This window comes from Crocodylus siamensis, chromosome 8 (assembly GCF_052110815.1).
Source record: "Crocodylus siamensis isolate JL-2025a chromosome 8, ASM5211081v1, whole genome shotgun sequence".
Classification (NCBI taxonomy): Eukaryota; Metazoa; Chordata; order Crocodylia; family Crocodylidae; genus Crocodylus; species Crocodylus siamensis.
The window spans coordinates 58,393,276-58,408,515 of NC_143402.1; the positions used below are offsets into that span (position 1 = coordinate 58,393,276).

General features: G+C 41.3%; 1 protein-coding gene across 1 annotated transcript in view; it reads right to left on the bottom strand.

Moving 5' to 3' along the window:
• The window catches only part of PBX4 (PBX homeobox 4), a 30,822-nt gene that overhangs the window by 5,560 nt on the left and 10,022 nt on the right, over positions 1-15,240 (bottom strand). The window contains exons 3-8 of the mRNA XM_090059398.1: positions 7,830-8,071; positions 7,268-7,458; positions 6,839-6,974; positions 6,296-6,452; positions 5,116-5,222; positions 4,630-4,716 (exon numbers count right to left, since the gene is read on the bottom strand). Coding sequence (XP_089915524.1) covers positions 4,630-4,716; positions 5,116-5,222; positions 6,296-6,452; positions 6,839-6,974; positions 7,268-7,458; positions 7,830-8,071 — 920 coding nt within the window. The remainder of the gene's footprint in view (positions 1-4,629; positions 4,717-5,115; positions 5,223-6,295; positions 6,453-6,838; positions 6,975-7,267; positions 7,459-7,829; positions 8,072-15,240) is intronic.

Genomic DNA, 15,240 nt, shown 5'->3' on the forward strand with positions numbered 1-15,240 from the left:
GCTGCAGCTGCAACTGTTGAACTTTCCTCTACCCTTGTATTAGGTTCTCCCCTTACTGTTGCTGTCCCACATGCTATAGCAGCCCTTTTGCTAAAAAAAAACCCAACACCTTTCAAATGCTACATTAACCAAGTATGAAATCTTGCTTCTCTCTGCTGGAAATGTCACCCTAACTAGGTGCCCTGTTTTAAACCCTGCTTCTCTGTTACCTACCCCTTCAGATGGTGAACCCCATGATTGCATCTTTGTTACTGCTCACCTATCAATGCCCCGCACTGATCTAAAGAACAACCCCTTGCAAAACCCAGATCTAGTATTCTATGTTGACGGATCATGTCAAAGAAACTCAAAAGGTTCTCTTGTTGCAGGATATGCAGTATGTTCCCAATACGATGTTACAGAAAGCCATCACTTACCTAATGTGTATTCAGCTCAAGTTGCTGAGCTTGTGGCCCTCACCAGGGCTTGCACCCTAGCCTGTGGTGCCTCTGTTAATATTTATACTGATTCTTGTTATATGCTTTTGTTATTGTACATGATTATGGTCAACTTTGGAAACAAAGAGGCTTCCTCACTTCAGGAGGTGCCAAGATTAGTAATGGTCCATACGTAAATCCCTTGTTGAATACTTTATAATTACCTTCTGCTGTTGCTATTATTAAATGTCAAGCTCACCAGAAACCTTATGATGTTACACATGGGAATGCTCTGGCAGATTCCGCTGCCAAAGCTGTGGCTATTTCCACTCCTCAGGCTAGGCTTGTGTTTTTGTCTATTCCAACTGACCAGTCTCCATTGGCAAGTCTTCACGACGTTGCTCTTGTCCCAGATCAGGCTCCAGAACCAGAGAAACATACACAGAGACTGGCTGGGTGTTTGTTACACCCTGACTATTTGTGGCACTCCCCAGACGGCCTCCTGGTTGCCCCAATGGTCCTTCTTCCTTATCTTGCTTGTATACACCACAGCATGGAACATGTGAGCAAAGGGGGAATGATAGAAGCTGTTAAGCTCGATTGGTTTGCTCCAACTTTTCCATCTGTGGCTCAACAGTACTGCCACACCTGTCCTATTTGCCAAGCCTATAATGTGGAAAAGCCTGTAAAAACAAAGGCGGCAGCACACATCCCCCACCTTGGGGACCATTTGTAAATTTACAACTAGATTTTATTCAAGTACAGAAATGTTGTTCTTATAAATATGTTCTTGTTATTGTATGCATGTTTTCTGGATGGGTAGAAGCCTACCCATGTGCAAAAGCTGACACCATCACTGTAAGCAAAAAGTTGCTCAGAGCCTTTATTCCAAGGTTTGGTATTCCTTTATCCCTAAACTCTGATAGAAGAACTCATTTTACTGGACAGATAATGAAAGAAGTCTGCAAAGTCCTGCAGATCCAACAGAACTTTCATTGCCCATACCATCCACAGGCCTTGGGCCAAGTGGAATGCCAAAATGGCATTCTGAAAAAAACTGGCCAAAATTTGTGCTGAGACGTACCTAAAATGGCCAGATGCACTTCCCATAGCCCTTATGAGTAGGAGATCTACTGCCAACCAAAGGACTGGGCTTAGCCCACATGAAATTCTAATGGGAAGACCCATGAGGCTCCCTGCCTTGCTACCTGTTGCCTCCCACTTTTGCAATATACATTCACTTGATGATACCATTCTGGGCTATCGTAAGGTACTAATGAAGTGTGTTACGGCTTTTCACTCACAGGTACAGGCAGCTCTCCCCAAACAACTAGATAAGCCGTGCCATTCTATCCTGCCTGGTGACTGGGTCCATATAAAAGTCCATCAACAAAAGTCAATCGCTGGAAAGGCCCATTCCAGGTACTCCTGACCACCAACACCGCAATGAAGTGTCAAGGACTCCAGACAAGGATTCACGCTTCACACAGTAAGAAAACATCAGCCCTGTTAGACCCAGAGTCTCCTCCATATCAATCTTGTAATCAGCCTCCACAGACTGGGATTGAGCTTAGCGCCTGCCAGCAGAAGAGCTCAAGACCAGTAGTGAGCCAAGCGCCTACTGGCAAAGAAGATTTGCCACTAGTGCAAAGAGGATGTGCCCCAACGACACCACTATGCCCTTTGGGACAGGAAAAAGTCCTCTACCTAGTTCCTGGTTCCCGAGGTGGAGTTGGTTAGTCATGATCTGGGTAGTTCTCTGTATTTCTTTTTGGATCATCTTATATGAACTTGAATCATCAAGTATGAGAAACTCTGTAAACCAAACTACACTTCCGCACCAACAAAGATGATCATTTCATGAAAATGTATTCTTGTCTTTAGTTAATCAAACTGGGATAGATTTAAATGTCTCTTGTTGTTGGATATGCAGTCATGTCCCTAACTATTCTACCAGAGGGATACCCATGATACCAGTACCCTTGAATGCAACTCAGATGTTAGCCCCTTACTATTCAAATTATCATGGGAACGAAACCTGGCAGAATGCAAGCTGCAACTGGTATATGTACAATTAGTGCATGCCACCCCTGGAAAGTTTTGTTGGACCTGTAAGGGATCTCATGTTGCAGTAGGAGTCAGTAAATGCAAAGCAGAATTTAATACCCAGGGTGCATGGATCAACGGTTCCTGGGACACCGGTATTCCTTCTGCTATGTCATTAATCAAAGAATTTTCAGGTTATTATTAAAAAATGATGAACTGTAATACAGGTGGATTTACTGCATTAGCTGGTCACTATTTTGTGTGTGGAGATAAGGCCTATAAAAATCTTCCCTCCAGTTGGAAAGGAACGTGCTATGTCTCCGCAGCATATCCTGCCTTTACTATTAGATCTCACTTACCTAAATAAAGAATTCGCAATGTTCGCAAAATTACAGAAAATCAAAGGTTTTAGGGTATAATGTTCCCCAGCTATGGCACAGGCTTAGCTATGTCCGAGATAAAGAAAGTTGCAGCATTTTCTGGAAAAGATTGCTAATGCTACTGCTGATAATTTTGATCAAATAAATACAGAAATGAAGGAAATAAGGCAAATGACACTGCAAAACTGACTTGTGTTAGATTATATACTAGCCAGCAAAGGAGGAGTCTGTGTTTTAATAGATAAAGCATGTTGTACTTATATTCCTGATAATTCAGAAGAAATCCAGGATTTAGGTAAACATATTCGAAAAGCAGCATCTAAATTGCATGAGTCAGATAGTTGGAATTTGAGTTCTTGGTTTAGCTCTATTTTCAGTTCCTTAGGCTCTACCATCATTCATAGTTTGTTAATATTGTTTGTTGTTTTTATTGAAGTATGCCTAGTGTTTATGATAATACAATGTTGCTCAAGTTGTGCTGCCAAGCAAATGCGGAATAGCCCATCAACCAGAAACAAAGTATGTAATTTGTATGTTGAAATAGCAGAAAGTAAAGAGAAAGAAAAACTAGAAGTTGAAAGGCTAATGGCTATAAATATCTAACTTGATAGAAAAAAAAAAAAAAAAAAAGGAGGGAATGTGGTAATAAATTTAACCTGGCTCCTAACTTGACTAAGAAAACAGACAGAGACCAGAGGTGCTTATTTCAGTTAAATGTTCTGAAATAAGGAATTCTGCATGCCTTGTTTTGTCTTGATATATTACCCTGTGTACAGATGTTAAGTTTTTCTCTCTGAGAAACCAGAAACTGATAACTATTTCTATAAGCACAATGTTTCACAGTTCTTTAAGTAAACTGCCTGTATGTCTGTGTGCGTTAGATCAGCAATTTACTATCCAAGGTCGTATCTTTTTCTCTCTCTGTCTTAAGTATAAATATGCTTGTAAACTTACAGAGTTGTCAGTTCTGATTCAACCACAATGCAAAGTTTGATTTCTTCCACACTACAAAACGTTGCTTCTATGTAGACTTCTCTGCTAGCACTAGGTTGGCTATTCTTGTGCTCCTTGTACAGACACAGCAGTAAACGTGAATTAGAGCAGAGGTTCCCAAACTTTTTCTCATTGCGTACCCCGCTTCCAGATTTACTAGTTTCCTGCATACCCCTACCAGCATACATTTTATAATTATAATGGAAATAAAGCTGCTGTTACACAGTCTCTCCTGTGTACCCCCAGAGATGTCCTGCGTACTCCCAGGGGTATGCATACCACAGTTTGGGAACTCCTGGATTAGAGGATGCAACACACCAAGTCCTCCCTATGGACCCAAGCCAGGTTTTTCCCTGCACTGAAAAGGTGGCTTCATTAACACCTTTGTCATTTCAGACCCTTGCTACCACACCCTTTGGGAACATTTCAGGAGACTCTTGATGTCATTAGCTACCCTTCCACAGACAACAGTTGTGCGCTAGTAAAGCAGAATATTTCAAACAAAAGTTTCTTCAGGCCAAAGAAAATAGTTGTGCTGGGCTAGGTAGAGTGTTTACTTTGTGAGAGATTTTTTTTTTCCTTTACAAAGCATTACAGTGTAGAGAATAGTAATTTAGTGGAATAACTCAGACTCGCTAGTTCCTTCAGCTACATGGGAAGGCAGTCTAAACCACTGAAGGTTTTCCACTAGCTAAGAGCAAAAGGTCTACAAAGCTTCATCTGTGATAAAAGCACAAAACTCCCCCTAGTGTCTCCTAAAACAATAAAAGTTATTAAATGATCAAACTCCTTACATCAATGCGCTGCGTCGTATACAAAGGATTCCCCACAATGGTGTCATATCTTCCCGTCTGGTGTATGACATGATGTAAGGACTCCATCTGCAATAAGACACCATATGGAATGAGATTAACAAGGGAAGTCATTTAGTCAAAAAGAAAGCTGCATAGCCGTCATACAGGTATTATAAAATGTAAGTTTGAGAAGTGTCTTTGGGGTAGGGGTTTTAGTACTGCTGTTTTAGTTTGGCTTTAAAATCATTTGTTGCAAATCAAAGCAGCCCAGCAAGAGTTCTAACATGTCAGGAAATGAAACCAGAAGTTATCCATCTTTATTATTGATACGCTTCCATATTTTATGATAAACCACATAAAATCTATTGTTTACAATTTTAAAAAGTTGAAGGCACATGAATCTTTCCAGGAGGCAACGAAAAACCATATTGGATTTTCTCATCTGAACTGTTACTGAAGTGGTATGCCAATCCTCTACATACCCACCTGTGACTGCACATTGGCTCCCACTGGGGAGCTCTGGTAAGAAGTCAGTGACTGTAAGTTTATAAATGAATCCCCAGAATTTGTCATCTTAAAAGAGCCAGAGGAAGCTGAAAAAGGAAAAGCAAGTTCAGCAAAGTGCACAAAAACCATCAGTTCATTCCAAAAGCAAAAAACTGAAGAGACACCGTTTTCACAACACCGATAAAGGGTAACACTAGACAAGGATGTGTCGTCAGGAAATGAATAAAGATTAAATACGAGATTCTTTACAAATCTCTTTACCTCCATCTGCTGCATGTTACACTCATTCATTCGGTAAATATTTAATGAGACGCCATTATAAAGATATGACAGTTACTAAAACATGGCTTTCATGTCAATCTTCATTTAGATAGCCCTGAATGTTCACGCATTTAGGATCAGATTTTCTAAAGTTTTGTGGCATCTAAAAGTTACAATGAGATTTTCAAAAGTACCCAGGCTGAGTTCAGTGTAAATCCATTTGGCATTATAATATGAATTTAGGCTTTCTGTTTATTTGCTTTACTTCAAACCATTGTTTAAAAGAAGTGATGAAAGATCCAGGGTAAACACAATTACACTCACACACACACACACACACAGACACACACACACAACTGAACTTTAGGGACACTACAATAGAGCCTCACTAATGTGCACTAGTTTTTTTAAGTAAGCAAATTAAAGCCCAAGGCCAATTATTTAACTGCATATATAGCTTACGTTTTACTTTATATAATACATTTGCATCATCCTATTAAAAAGTCTTCTACTGCATGATTTATAAAGCAATAAATACATACTGCTTGATAAGTACTTCCTACCAAGACGTGGCTTTCCTACAGAATCCAATTTTTTGTTAAGGAGGGAGACTGTGATAGTGGAAAGATGTCCTAATTACATGGTGCAAACATTAAGATGGTAGGAGTTAATACAGTTAAACTGTACCATTAAAATGTCTAGATAACCAGTCAGCAGGATCTGACTACACACCAGCTCCCATCTTTTACAGTGCTCTAATACTTCAATATAAAGAATAAGTGGACAATTTGCAAGAAGCTGGAGAAGGCCTGGGATTTGTACTGCAGTGGCTTCCCCAGCAGAAGGCAGGGACAATCTTCTTCAGAGAGAGCCTTTCCTCGCTGGAAGTGTCACTTACCAGAGTTTGGTGTTGATGGAGAGTTTGCCTGGCTGCCCTGTGCCACCACATTTGTTGCATCCACTGCTGTTTTTGCTGCATAAATATTAGCCTCCTCCTGAAACTTCCCCATGTTTTTTTTGTACCGGATTCTCTTGTTACCAAACCAGTTAGAAACCTAGAAAAGTTGCGTTGTCAGTAAGTATTTCATCACATGAACACCATCTCCTAGTAGTTATTGAGGCCACCAGCAGAGGATGCTCTTGAACTATGCTTGAGGATGCTGGTGATAGTGGGGGAAGGGAGAGCAAGTTGTATAACCTTAACACTGAAACTTACCTCCCCTCCCAAAAACAACAACAAAACCCCAACAATTTGTGATCCACAAAAGCACCTTTCTTTACAGCAGATGGCCATTCTGAGCTGGGAGGGTTCAATTATAGTAGTGGTTCTTGGTCACTTATCTAAAGAAGCCACACAAACTTTTCTTTAAATAAAAGAAAGAGCACATTTACCATGTGAACAACTCCAGACAAAAAAACCCCCAAACAAACCTGTTCTTACCTGTGAGACTGTAATACCACCCTTCTTTGCTAGCTCTTCTTTGGCTTCTTCACTGGGGTAAGGATTACTCAGGTGAGAATAAAAATATTCATTCAGAACTTCTGTCGCTTGTTTGCTGAAGTTACGTCGTTTACGCCTATAAACACACTATAATTACTCTTACTGCTGGAGAGTTAGGGAATACAACACAGAGCATGTGTCATCTCTAAAATCTGCTCTGAGTAACTACACAAAAGCCAGACAAAATAGCAATTAAATTAGTGTTAATCTTTAAGTACACTTATGCAGCCATGATGTGGTGCATTCTTAAAAGGTATTTATACTAGGTCAAAGTTAGGATGGCAGCACTTATAATTACTGGCATCAAGAAACAAAAACAACTTGTTTGGATCCATCAGTTGTTGTCATCAAGTTGTGCTTGCTGATTACCTTGCATCAAGAAATCGTGAACGCAGAATCATCACCGCTTCACATGTGCTCTGTTTCAGCTGCATCTGAATGGTGCTGAATTTGCCATGGATTATGTTCACCATGCGCTCTATTTCTTTTGGTGAAATTGGCCTTGTTCTACTCTGTTCCCTAAGCAGGTTCATAACGTGGGTGGTGAATTCACTACAAGCCTGAAAATAAATTTAATAAATACATTTAATTGACAAACAATAAAAAATCTCCTCAAATTAATTTTTCCAACAATAAATCTTTCCCAGAAGATTTTAGGAGTCTACACGTTTCAGTTTACTCTATTTGCTCTTAAACGTATTGTAACAAGTATGATCAGACATCAAACTGAAGATAAAAAGTGTCAAGTCCTTTCATCTTATCCTTATTCTAAAACAGTGAGATGAAAGGTTTTTTACTTGAATTTGCCCTCCTTGCATTCATATGAAATGAAGATACTCCCTGTTCTGTGCTCACAACCAACAGCAAAGGAAAAATGGTTAATTTTTTTTTTAATTGAGATGATAAAAACTCTTCCATGCAGAAAGATCACCTGTTCATATTTCTCTAGCTCAGAGTGGTATATCTGTCGGATCTGTGACAGCTTGGCCCTGTAGTCAGAGTGTTCAATGCTATTGTCATTTGGACAGCCACCTGATGTTGCTGCTACAGCCATCGGTCCTCCTCTTCCTCTTTTCTCGGGCCCGGAGACACCCTCTGCCAGCAACATGTTATCTAGTCTCATTAGTTGAGCATCGGGGGGATCTTCCTCCTGAATACCGCGAATACTTAACACTAGATAAATATGAAGAGGAATCACAAGATTATTTCTGAAGCAGAATAAAAAGCCAACTTTCACTCTGATAATTAATTTAAAGTCCTTTTTACACAAGACTTATCAGAACCATGTTCTTTTTTTTTTGTGCCTGAAGACATAATGAAGCTGGAAGGCAACAAAATTAAGATTCATAGAATATCATGATTAAGAACAAATAACCATTCAAAAATAGGCTTCACACTTCTTCAGATAAATCCCTCTTATTTGTAGTATGTATTAAAACCTCTTGCTTCAATGCTTAGGCCAATTTCTATCATGTGATCAGGTAATACCACCTGTTGGTTTACTGCAAGAGCTCTTACACCACTGAGGTATCCAGCTCTGACTACTACAAAAAAAATTAAATAAAATCAGAATACTGACCAGAGGAATTACCATGTCTGACTCACAATGGCCCTTATTACCTAAAAAATTACACTAGTGTCAGTTCCATTGAAGTCAGTAAACAAGGACGAATTTGACCTACTCCATATTTGCATATCACAAATTTGGCAACACTACAGTTCTCTCTAGTAGTACCACTTCATAAGCAGTCCAAAAAGCCACACAGTTCTACATTTGTATCCAAACTGTAAAAGAACCAATCTGCAGGGAAGTTCATGAACTTGCATACACCTACCTGTAGTTTGTTCAGCCATGTTAAAACTAAGCTTAGACTCAACAGGTAATTATGGACAGCCTCCATTATAAACTAGAACTTCCAGAATATAAAAGCACAATTTGTTAAAACTAGTCCTTTCTTAATCTAGTTTCTATTATTTATTTGCTAAGAACAACATTAAGTCTTTTACAGGGCTTTAGTGCTAAAGATTCTGCAAAATGAGTGAAAGCTTCAAAAGCTTTCCAAACTGGAAATCTTATATGATTAGTATACATTACACAGTACAAACACTTTTCTATTCTACACAGAATGAAGGATGTGATCTTTCACGGTACAGTGATCTACAGTCCCTAGCACATTGAGGCCTGGATTTAGGTTAACAACATTAAACTACATACATAAATAAATACTTAATATAAATAAAAAGTGACTACTAACTTTCTAGAAATCAGAGATGCAATCCTCAACACACACTGGATTAAAATAAAAAAGTTAGCTTCTAATTGAGTTCTGTCAAGTCATAAAATGTTGTAAATCAAATGAATGTTATTACACAGTTCTACAGCTAATAAGGATGATGATACAAGGTGACAATACAGTCTTACTGTAAACTGAGAACATAGATTTTTCTGCAAACCACTGCTCCCCATTTGCCAGGAAAAAAAAAAAGGGTAAAGCAAAGGCTGATTGTCTGTTCCTATGTCAGCATAATAGCAAAATAAACTGCTCCCCCACAATGAGGAAGCTCTTCAAAGAAATAGATAGATTAAACCAAATCAACCTCCCCAGGTGTTTAACTTCCTACAATGAAACAACTCTGGGGGCTGAGAAGGGAGGTGTCAGTCTTTAACTACAAAAATCAGGAGGACAGTCTCCATTTGCTAACTACTCTTGGATAGAATTCACCCCAAGGTATTTTGATGGGAAAATATAAAACATAACGGACAGCAGCAGATATACTGCAGATCTCACTCCACTGTCAGGAAGGGCTTTGGTAGAACTTCTTTCAAATGTGGACTGTGCTGCACATCAGAGTCTGCCTTACACTAGCATCATGCTCCCAGCTGCAGTTTAATTTTCTGTCACTTGTCTAATTATGGTAATTAGACATTAGTTATCATCAATTACACGTAAGCTCATCTCAAGCAGACTGTTGAAAAGCATGTATAAAATGCTTTTAAATTCTCCAGGGAAGAATTTGGTTGGCTGCCTCTGGTTAAGTCACAAGTGACTGGAGAGGAATTAAATATCATTACCATATCATAGATTATACTTCCAAGCTAGTGAGTTTCATTAAAATAAACTCTGTTAAGATGAGACCTATGAAGTGACTAATTTTTTTTAGTTTATTTTTTAACCTGTTGTACCAGAGATTTCAAACCCTTCCCCAGCCTTGGCTTACGTGTAGTAAGCTGAGATGTGAGAACACACTTAAGTCTCTTAAAAAAGATACCTAAACTTACCCAAAATGAGACCTCTGAGAATAAAACCATAAATCTACTAAGCAAAAAAAAAAGAAAAAAGAAAAAAGTGAAGAGCTCATTGAGGCAGCTGTTAATATAGTCCAAGTATTTTCAATAATGTTATTGTTCAGCTAGGTCTCAACATTTGTGTTGATACTGGCAAACAATGTCATTAATTTGTACCATAAATCTTGCTGTTGAGAGAGAGATGAGATTTCTACTTAGGGGTTTTTTTGTTTTAAACATAGGTTTGCTACACCTGTCTATTCAGCTAGCAACAAGAATCCAACCCCCCTCAAGGCAATTCCAGTGTTAAGTATGTGAAAGGAGAAGAGTGGAAGCGCTAGAAGTTGGTAGTCAATATATCCTCCCAAGTTATTTGCAAAATAGCAATGGACATATATAGCTCAATTAAAAATTTTTTTTGACTAAATTTAAACAATGAAGACAATCAACAGTGCCCTAGTTGCCCTCCTAGGGAAGGATCAGGAGCTGGAGAGTTTTATTGGAGTTGTCCCAACTTTACTCGATTTCCTCATTGCTAGTAAGGAAATTACCTGTGGGTTTGCTAGGCTGTATCTCTACTAGGAGGACATGAGATATCCAAACTTAAAACTGGCACTGTTTAGAGATACTGTTTCAGCACTGGTCAAGGACTGAGGGTGCTGAGGGAGACAGCTGATGTGATTGTGGAGCTGCTGGCCATCACCTTTGAAAACTCAGAGGTCCTGGATGATTGGAAAAGAGCAAATAATGCCCATCTTTAGAAAAGGAAAGAAGGAGGATCCAGGGAACTACAAACCAGTCAGCCTCACCTCAGTCCCTAGAAAAATCATGGAGCAGGTCCTCAAGGAATCGATTTCTAAGCACTTGGAGGAGAAGGTGATTTAGGAACAGTCAGCATGGATTCACCAAGACCTGAGCAACCCAATTGCTTTTGACAATGAGATGACTGGCTCTGTGGATGTGGGGAGAGCTGCAGACATGATAAAAGCCTTGCTAAAGTCAAAGTATGATACAGTCTCCCACAATGTTCTCACAGGCAAGCCATGGAAGTACAGCTGGATGAATGGACTGTAAGGTGGACTGTAAGGTGGAGACAGAACTGGCTAGATCATCAGGCTTAAAGAGTGGTAATCAACAGCTCACCATCTAGTTGGCAGCCAGTATCAAGTGGAGTGCCCCATGGGTCAGCCCTAGGGCTGGTTTTGTTCAAGGATCAGATGGAATGGCGTGCACCTTCAGCCAGTTCACAGATGACACCAAGCTGGGGAGAATAGTAGATACACTGGAAGGTAGGACTAGGGTTCAGAGAGACCTTGACAAATTGACAGATTGGACTAAAAGAAATTGGATGAGGTTCAGTGAGGGCAAGTTCAGAGTCCTGCACTTAAAACAGAACAATCCCATGCACCAGTACAGGCTGGGTGCTGACTGGCTGGGCAGTAGCTCTGCAGAAAAGGACCTAAGGACCACAGTGGACTGCAAGCTAAATATAAGCTAGCAGCTTGCCCTTGTTGCCAAGGCTAATGGCATACTGGGCTGCAATGGTAGGTGTGTTCCCATCTATTCTTCACTGGTGAGGCCACATCTGGAGTACTGTGTTCAGTTTTGGGCCCCCTACTACAAAAAGGATGTGGACAAACTGGAGAGAGTCCAGCAGAGGGCAACAGAAGTGGTGAGGGGGCTGGGGTCATGACTTGCAAGAAGAGGCTGAGGGAAGTTGGCTTATTTAGTCTAAACATAAGAAGACAGAGGGGATTTAATAGCAGCTTCAGCTACCTGAAGGGGGGTTCGAAAGAGGATGAAGCTGGACTGTTCTCAGTGGTGGCAGATGACAGAACAAAGAACAATGGTTTCAAGCTGCAGTAAGGGAAGTTAAGTTAGATATTAGGAAAAACAATCATCTCACTAGGAGGGTAGTAAAACACTGGAGCAGATTACCCAGAGAGGTTGTGGAATCTCCATCCCTGGACATTTTTAAGACCCGGCTAAACAAAGCCTTGGCTAGGATGATCTAGTCAGGGATGATGCTGCTTTGAGCAGAGGGTTGGACTAGATGTCCTCCTGACTAGATGTCTCTTTCAACAATAATTTTGATATTATGACAGTTGAACTTGTACTAAACCAGTGCAAGTCCTCATCTAGAACCATAATCTTGAATTTTTTGGGGCTACTCTAGGAACAGATATTTAGTTTGATATTAGGAAAAAACATTCATGAAAAGGGTAGTAAAACACTGGAACAGGTTACCCAGAGAAGCTGTGGAAATGTCCATCCTTGGAGGTTTCTAAGACCTGGCTAGACAAAGCCTTGGCTGTGATGATCTAGTTGAGGCTGGTCCTGCTTTGAGCAGGGGGTTAGACTAGATGACCTCCTGTGGTCCCTTCCAACCCTAATTTTCTACAATCTGACTATAGCAAGGGTGGGCAATTATTTCAGCTGGAGGGCCACTTAATGAGTTTTGGTGAGCTGTTAAGGGCCACTACAGTAGCCTCACCCCTTGACAGGTGCCCTACCCCCTGGTCACCAACTGGGGACTGAAAGTCCTGTCCCTAACCCTTGACCTTTACCACCAGAAGTCACCCCATTTAACCCTCCCCTCCACACACACATCATGCCCCCAGAACCCTCTTCAGGTGTTGCCATCTGAACCAGAAAAACCCCAAATGATGCAGTAAATGTCAAACACCTACTATATTGTATTTTAATGTTATTATAAAAAATAACTCATAGAGTATAACTGCCAGGTTCTGCACGTGCACTGTTGGGAGCCCTACATGATAGAGGCAGACCAGCTTAGCTGTGTTCCTTGCCCTCCCGTGCAGCACTGGCTGGAGCTGTGCGCTCCTGGACAGCAGCACCTGCATGGGCCACAAGCACCCAGAGGGCCCCCACCTGCTGCTGCTGCAGCCACTGCTGGGCAGTATGTGGAGGGGTCCCCACACCCACCACCCCACCCTCTCTCTCTCACACGCCCTGCCCACCTGAGCTCTGCACTCATGCCACCCACCCTGGGCGTGAGCTCTGCACTCCCACCAGCCCTAGCCCCATGCTCCCCACCACCGCCCAGCTGCAGCCCCCTCCACCCCTGTTCCCAGTGCAGCTCTCCCATACCCCCAGCCCCACTGCTTCCATACCTGCTGCCCAGAGCAAGCACTGCAGCAGTGAGACAAGGAGGAGCTGCTTGATGCTGGGGAAAGCTGCATGCTGGCTGGGCCAGGCTCTTCCATGCATAAGGGTGGGAGTGAGTGGATAGGCTGGGTGGGGTATAATTAGTTGGTGGGTGTCCACATGTCAGATGAAATTGTCTGGTGGGCCGGATGTGGCCCACAGGCCATATTCTGCCCTTCTCTGAACCATAGTGTGTACTAGCCTACCAACTACTGCCAAGCTGTACATTCTGTCACTGTAGTAAAAAAAAAAAAAAATCAATCCCCAAGAGCAGAACAAACTATTAGGGCTGTGCAAAGCTTTGGTCACTGATTTGATTCAGTGGTGATTTGGCCCAAGTCGGTGGCCGAATCCCCAAATCCGAATCAAATCGAGACCCATTAATCTCTCTGAATGGAATCGGAAGCCTCTGATTCAATGATTCAGACACAGACACAGCTTTATATGTTTTTTCTATATACCTCAAGGTACTGAGGTAGCTCATGAAAGCTACAATGCTGGGGCAGACAGAGCGTCCCACAGGAGGGCCTCTCAGCACACTTCTGTGTCCACCACAGAGCGCACAAAGGGTGTCTCCCCAATTCGACAACTGGCGCTTCCTGGGTCTGGGGGGGACCTGGGGTCCCCCCATGACCAATCGCCAAGCCAGAGCGGGGACATGGGGGTGGTTCCCCCCAAGCTCGGCGGTGAACCTGTAAGTGGACCAGAAGTACTTCCAGCTCATTTGTGGGTCCACCATTGAGCACACAGGGGGGCCCCCCATGCTCCTGTGGGACACTCCATCCACCCCAGCATTGCAGCAGTCACAAACCATGCCTGGTACATAGAGGTATATAGAAAAAACATATCACCAATTCTCCAAATCAGAATCAAATCTTCAGATTCGGATCTGGCCAAATCAAATCCAAACAGTGATCCGAATCAACAAATCAAATCACTGTCCCCAAAATCGGGCCAAATCTGAATCGAATACAGTCCGCTTTGCACACCCCTAGAAGCTATCCTTGTAAGAGTTCTGTCAGCATAACTGCATCTACACTCTGGGCTTCTGCTGACATGGCAATCCTAGTCAGGCATCACACCTTTTCATGCTTCTGAACAACAGAGCTCTGGCAGCAGAAGTCTGTAATCTATGCCTGGCCTCAGACAAACAACAGATTCACTAAAGGAAAAAAAAAAAAAAAGGAACATCAACAAAGGATGGAAAAATTAATTACCAAGCAAGTCAAAAGCTTCACAAGCAACATAGATACACCAGTTTTTCCACTCATAGTACTGTGTGGGTTGCCCAAGTCACAACTGCTTAGAATAGTACTAACAAAATATGCTTTTTGGTGATCAGTTGAACCAACATTCTATCAAATCAGTTTCTTCACCAGTGTTGCACCAATACCTAAAGGTGATCACTATAAACCAAATAAGAGCTGCAACACAATTTTTATCATTTCAGTTATTCTAATATGTACTAATGCTAGTCTTTTGGCAAAGACCAAGTATTTTAGCACACTAGAATACAAAATGAGCAATATTAATATTCTGAGTCAGAAGTGGGAGTGGCTGAATTTGTCTGGCAAGTGTACTGGATACCAAGTAGTTCACAACTAACGTTCAGTAGTATCGGAGGATAGGTAAATAAAAGTATAATACTTCCAGGGTTCCTACTTTATTATTTCTTGGCTCAAACCGGGAAGACAGTTGGGCTAATTTACTGTCCACAAGATGCAAAATTTTTAAATCTATTACCAGAATAACAGGATATTACCTTATAATGAATGTTTTAAGTGAGACTTAAAATATATGCTTGCTTAACAGAAAGACTTGGGCATACACTATCCATCCATCATTTTTATGCAAGTTTTTATCAAATGCTGCTCTGGGGCTGTCAAAC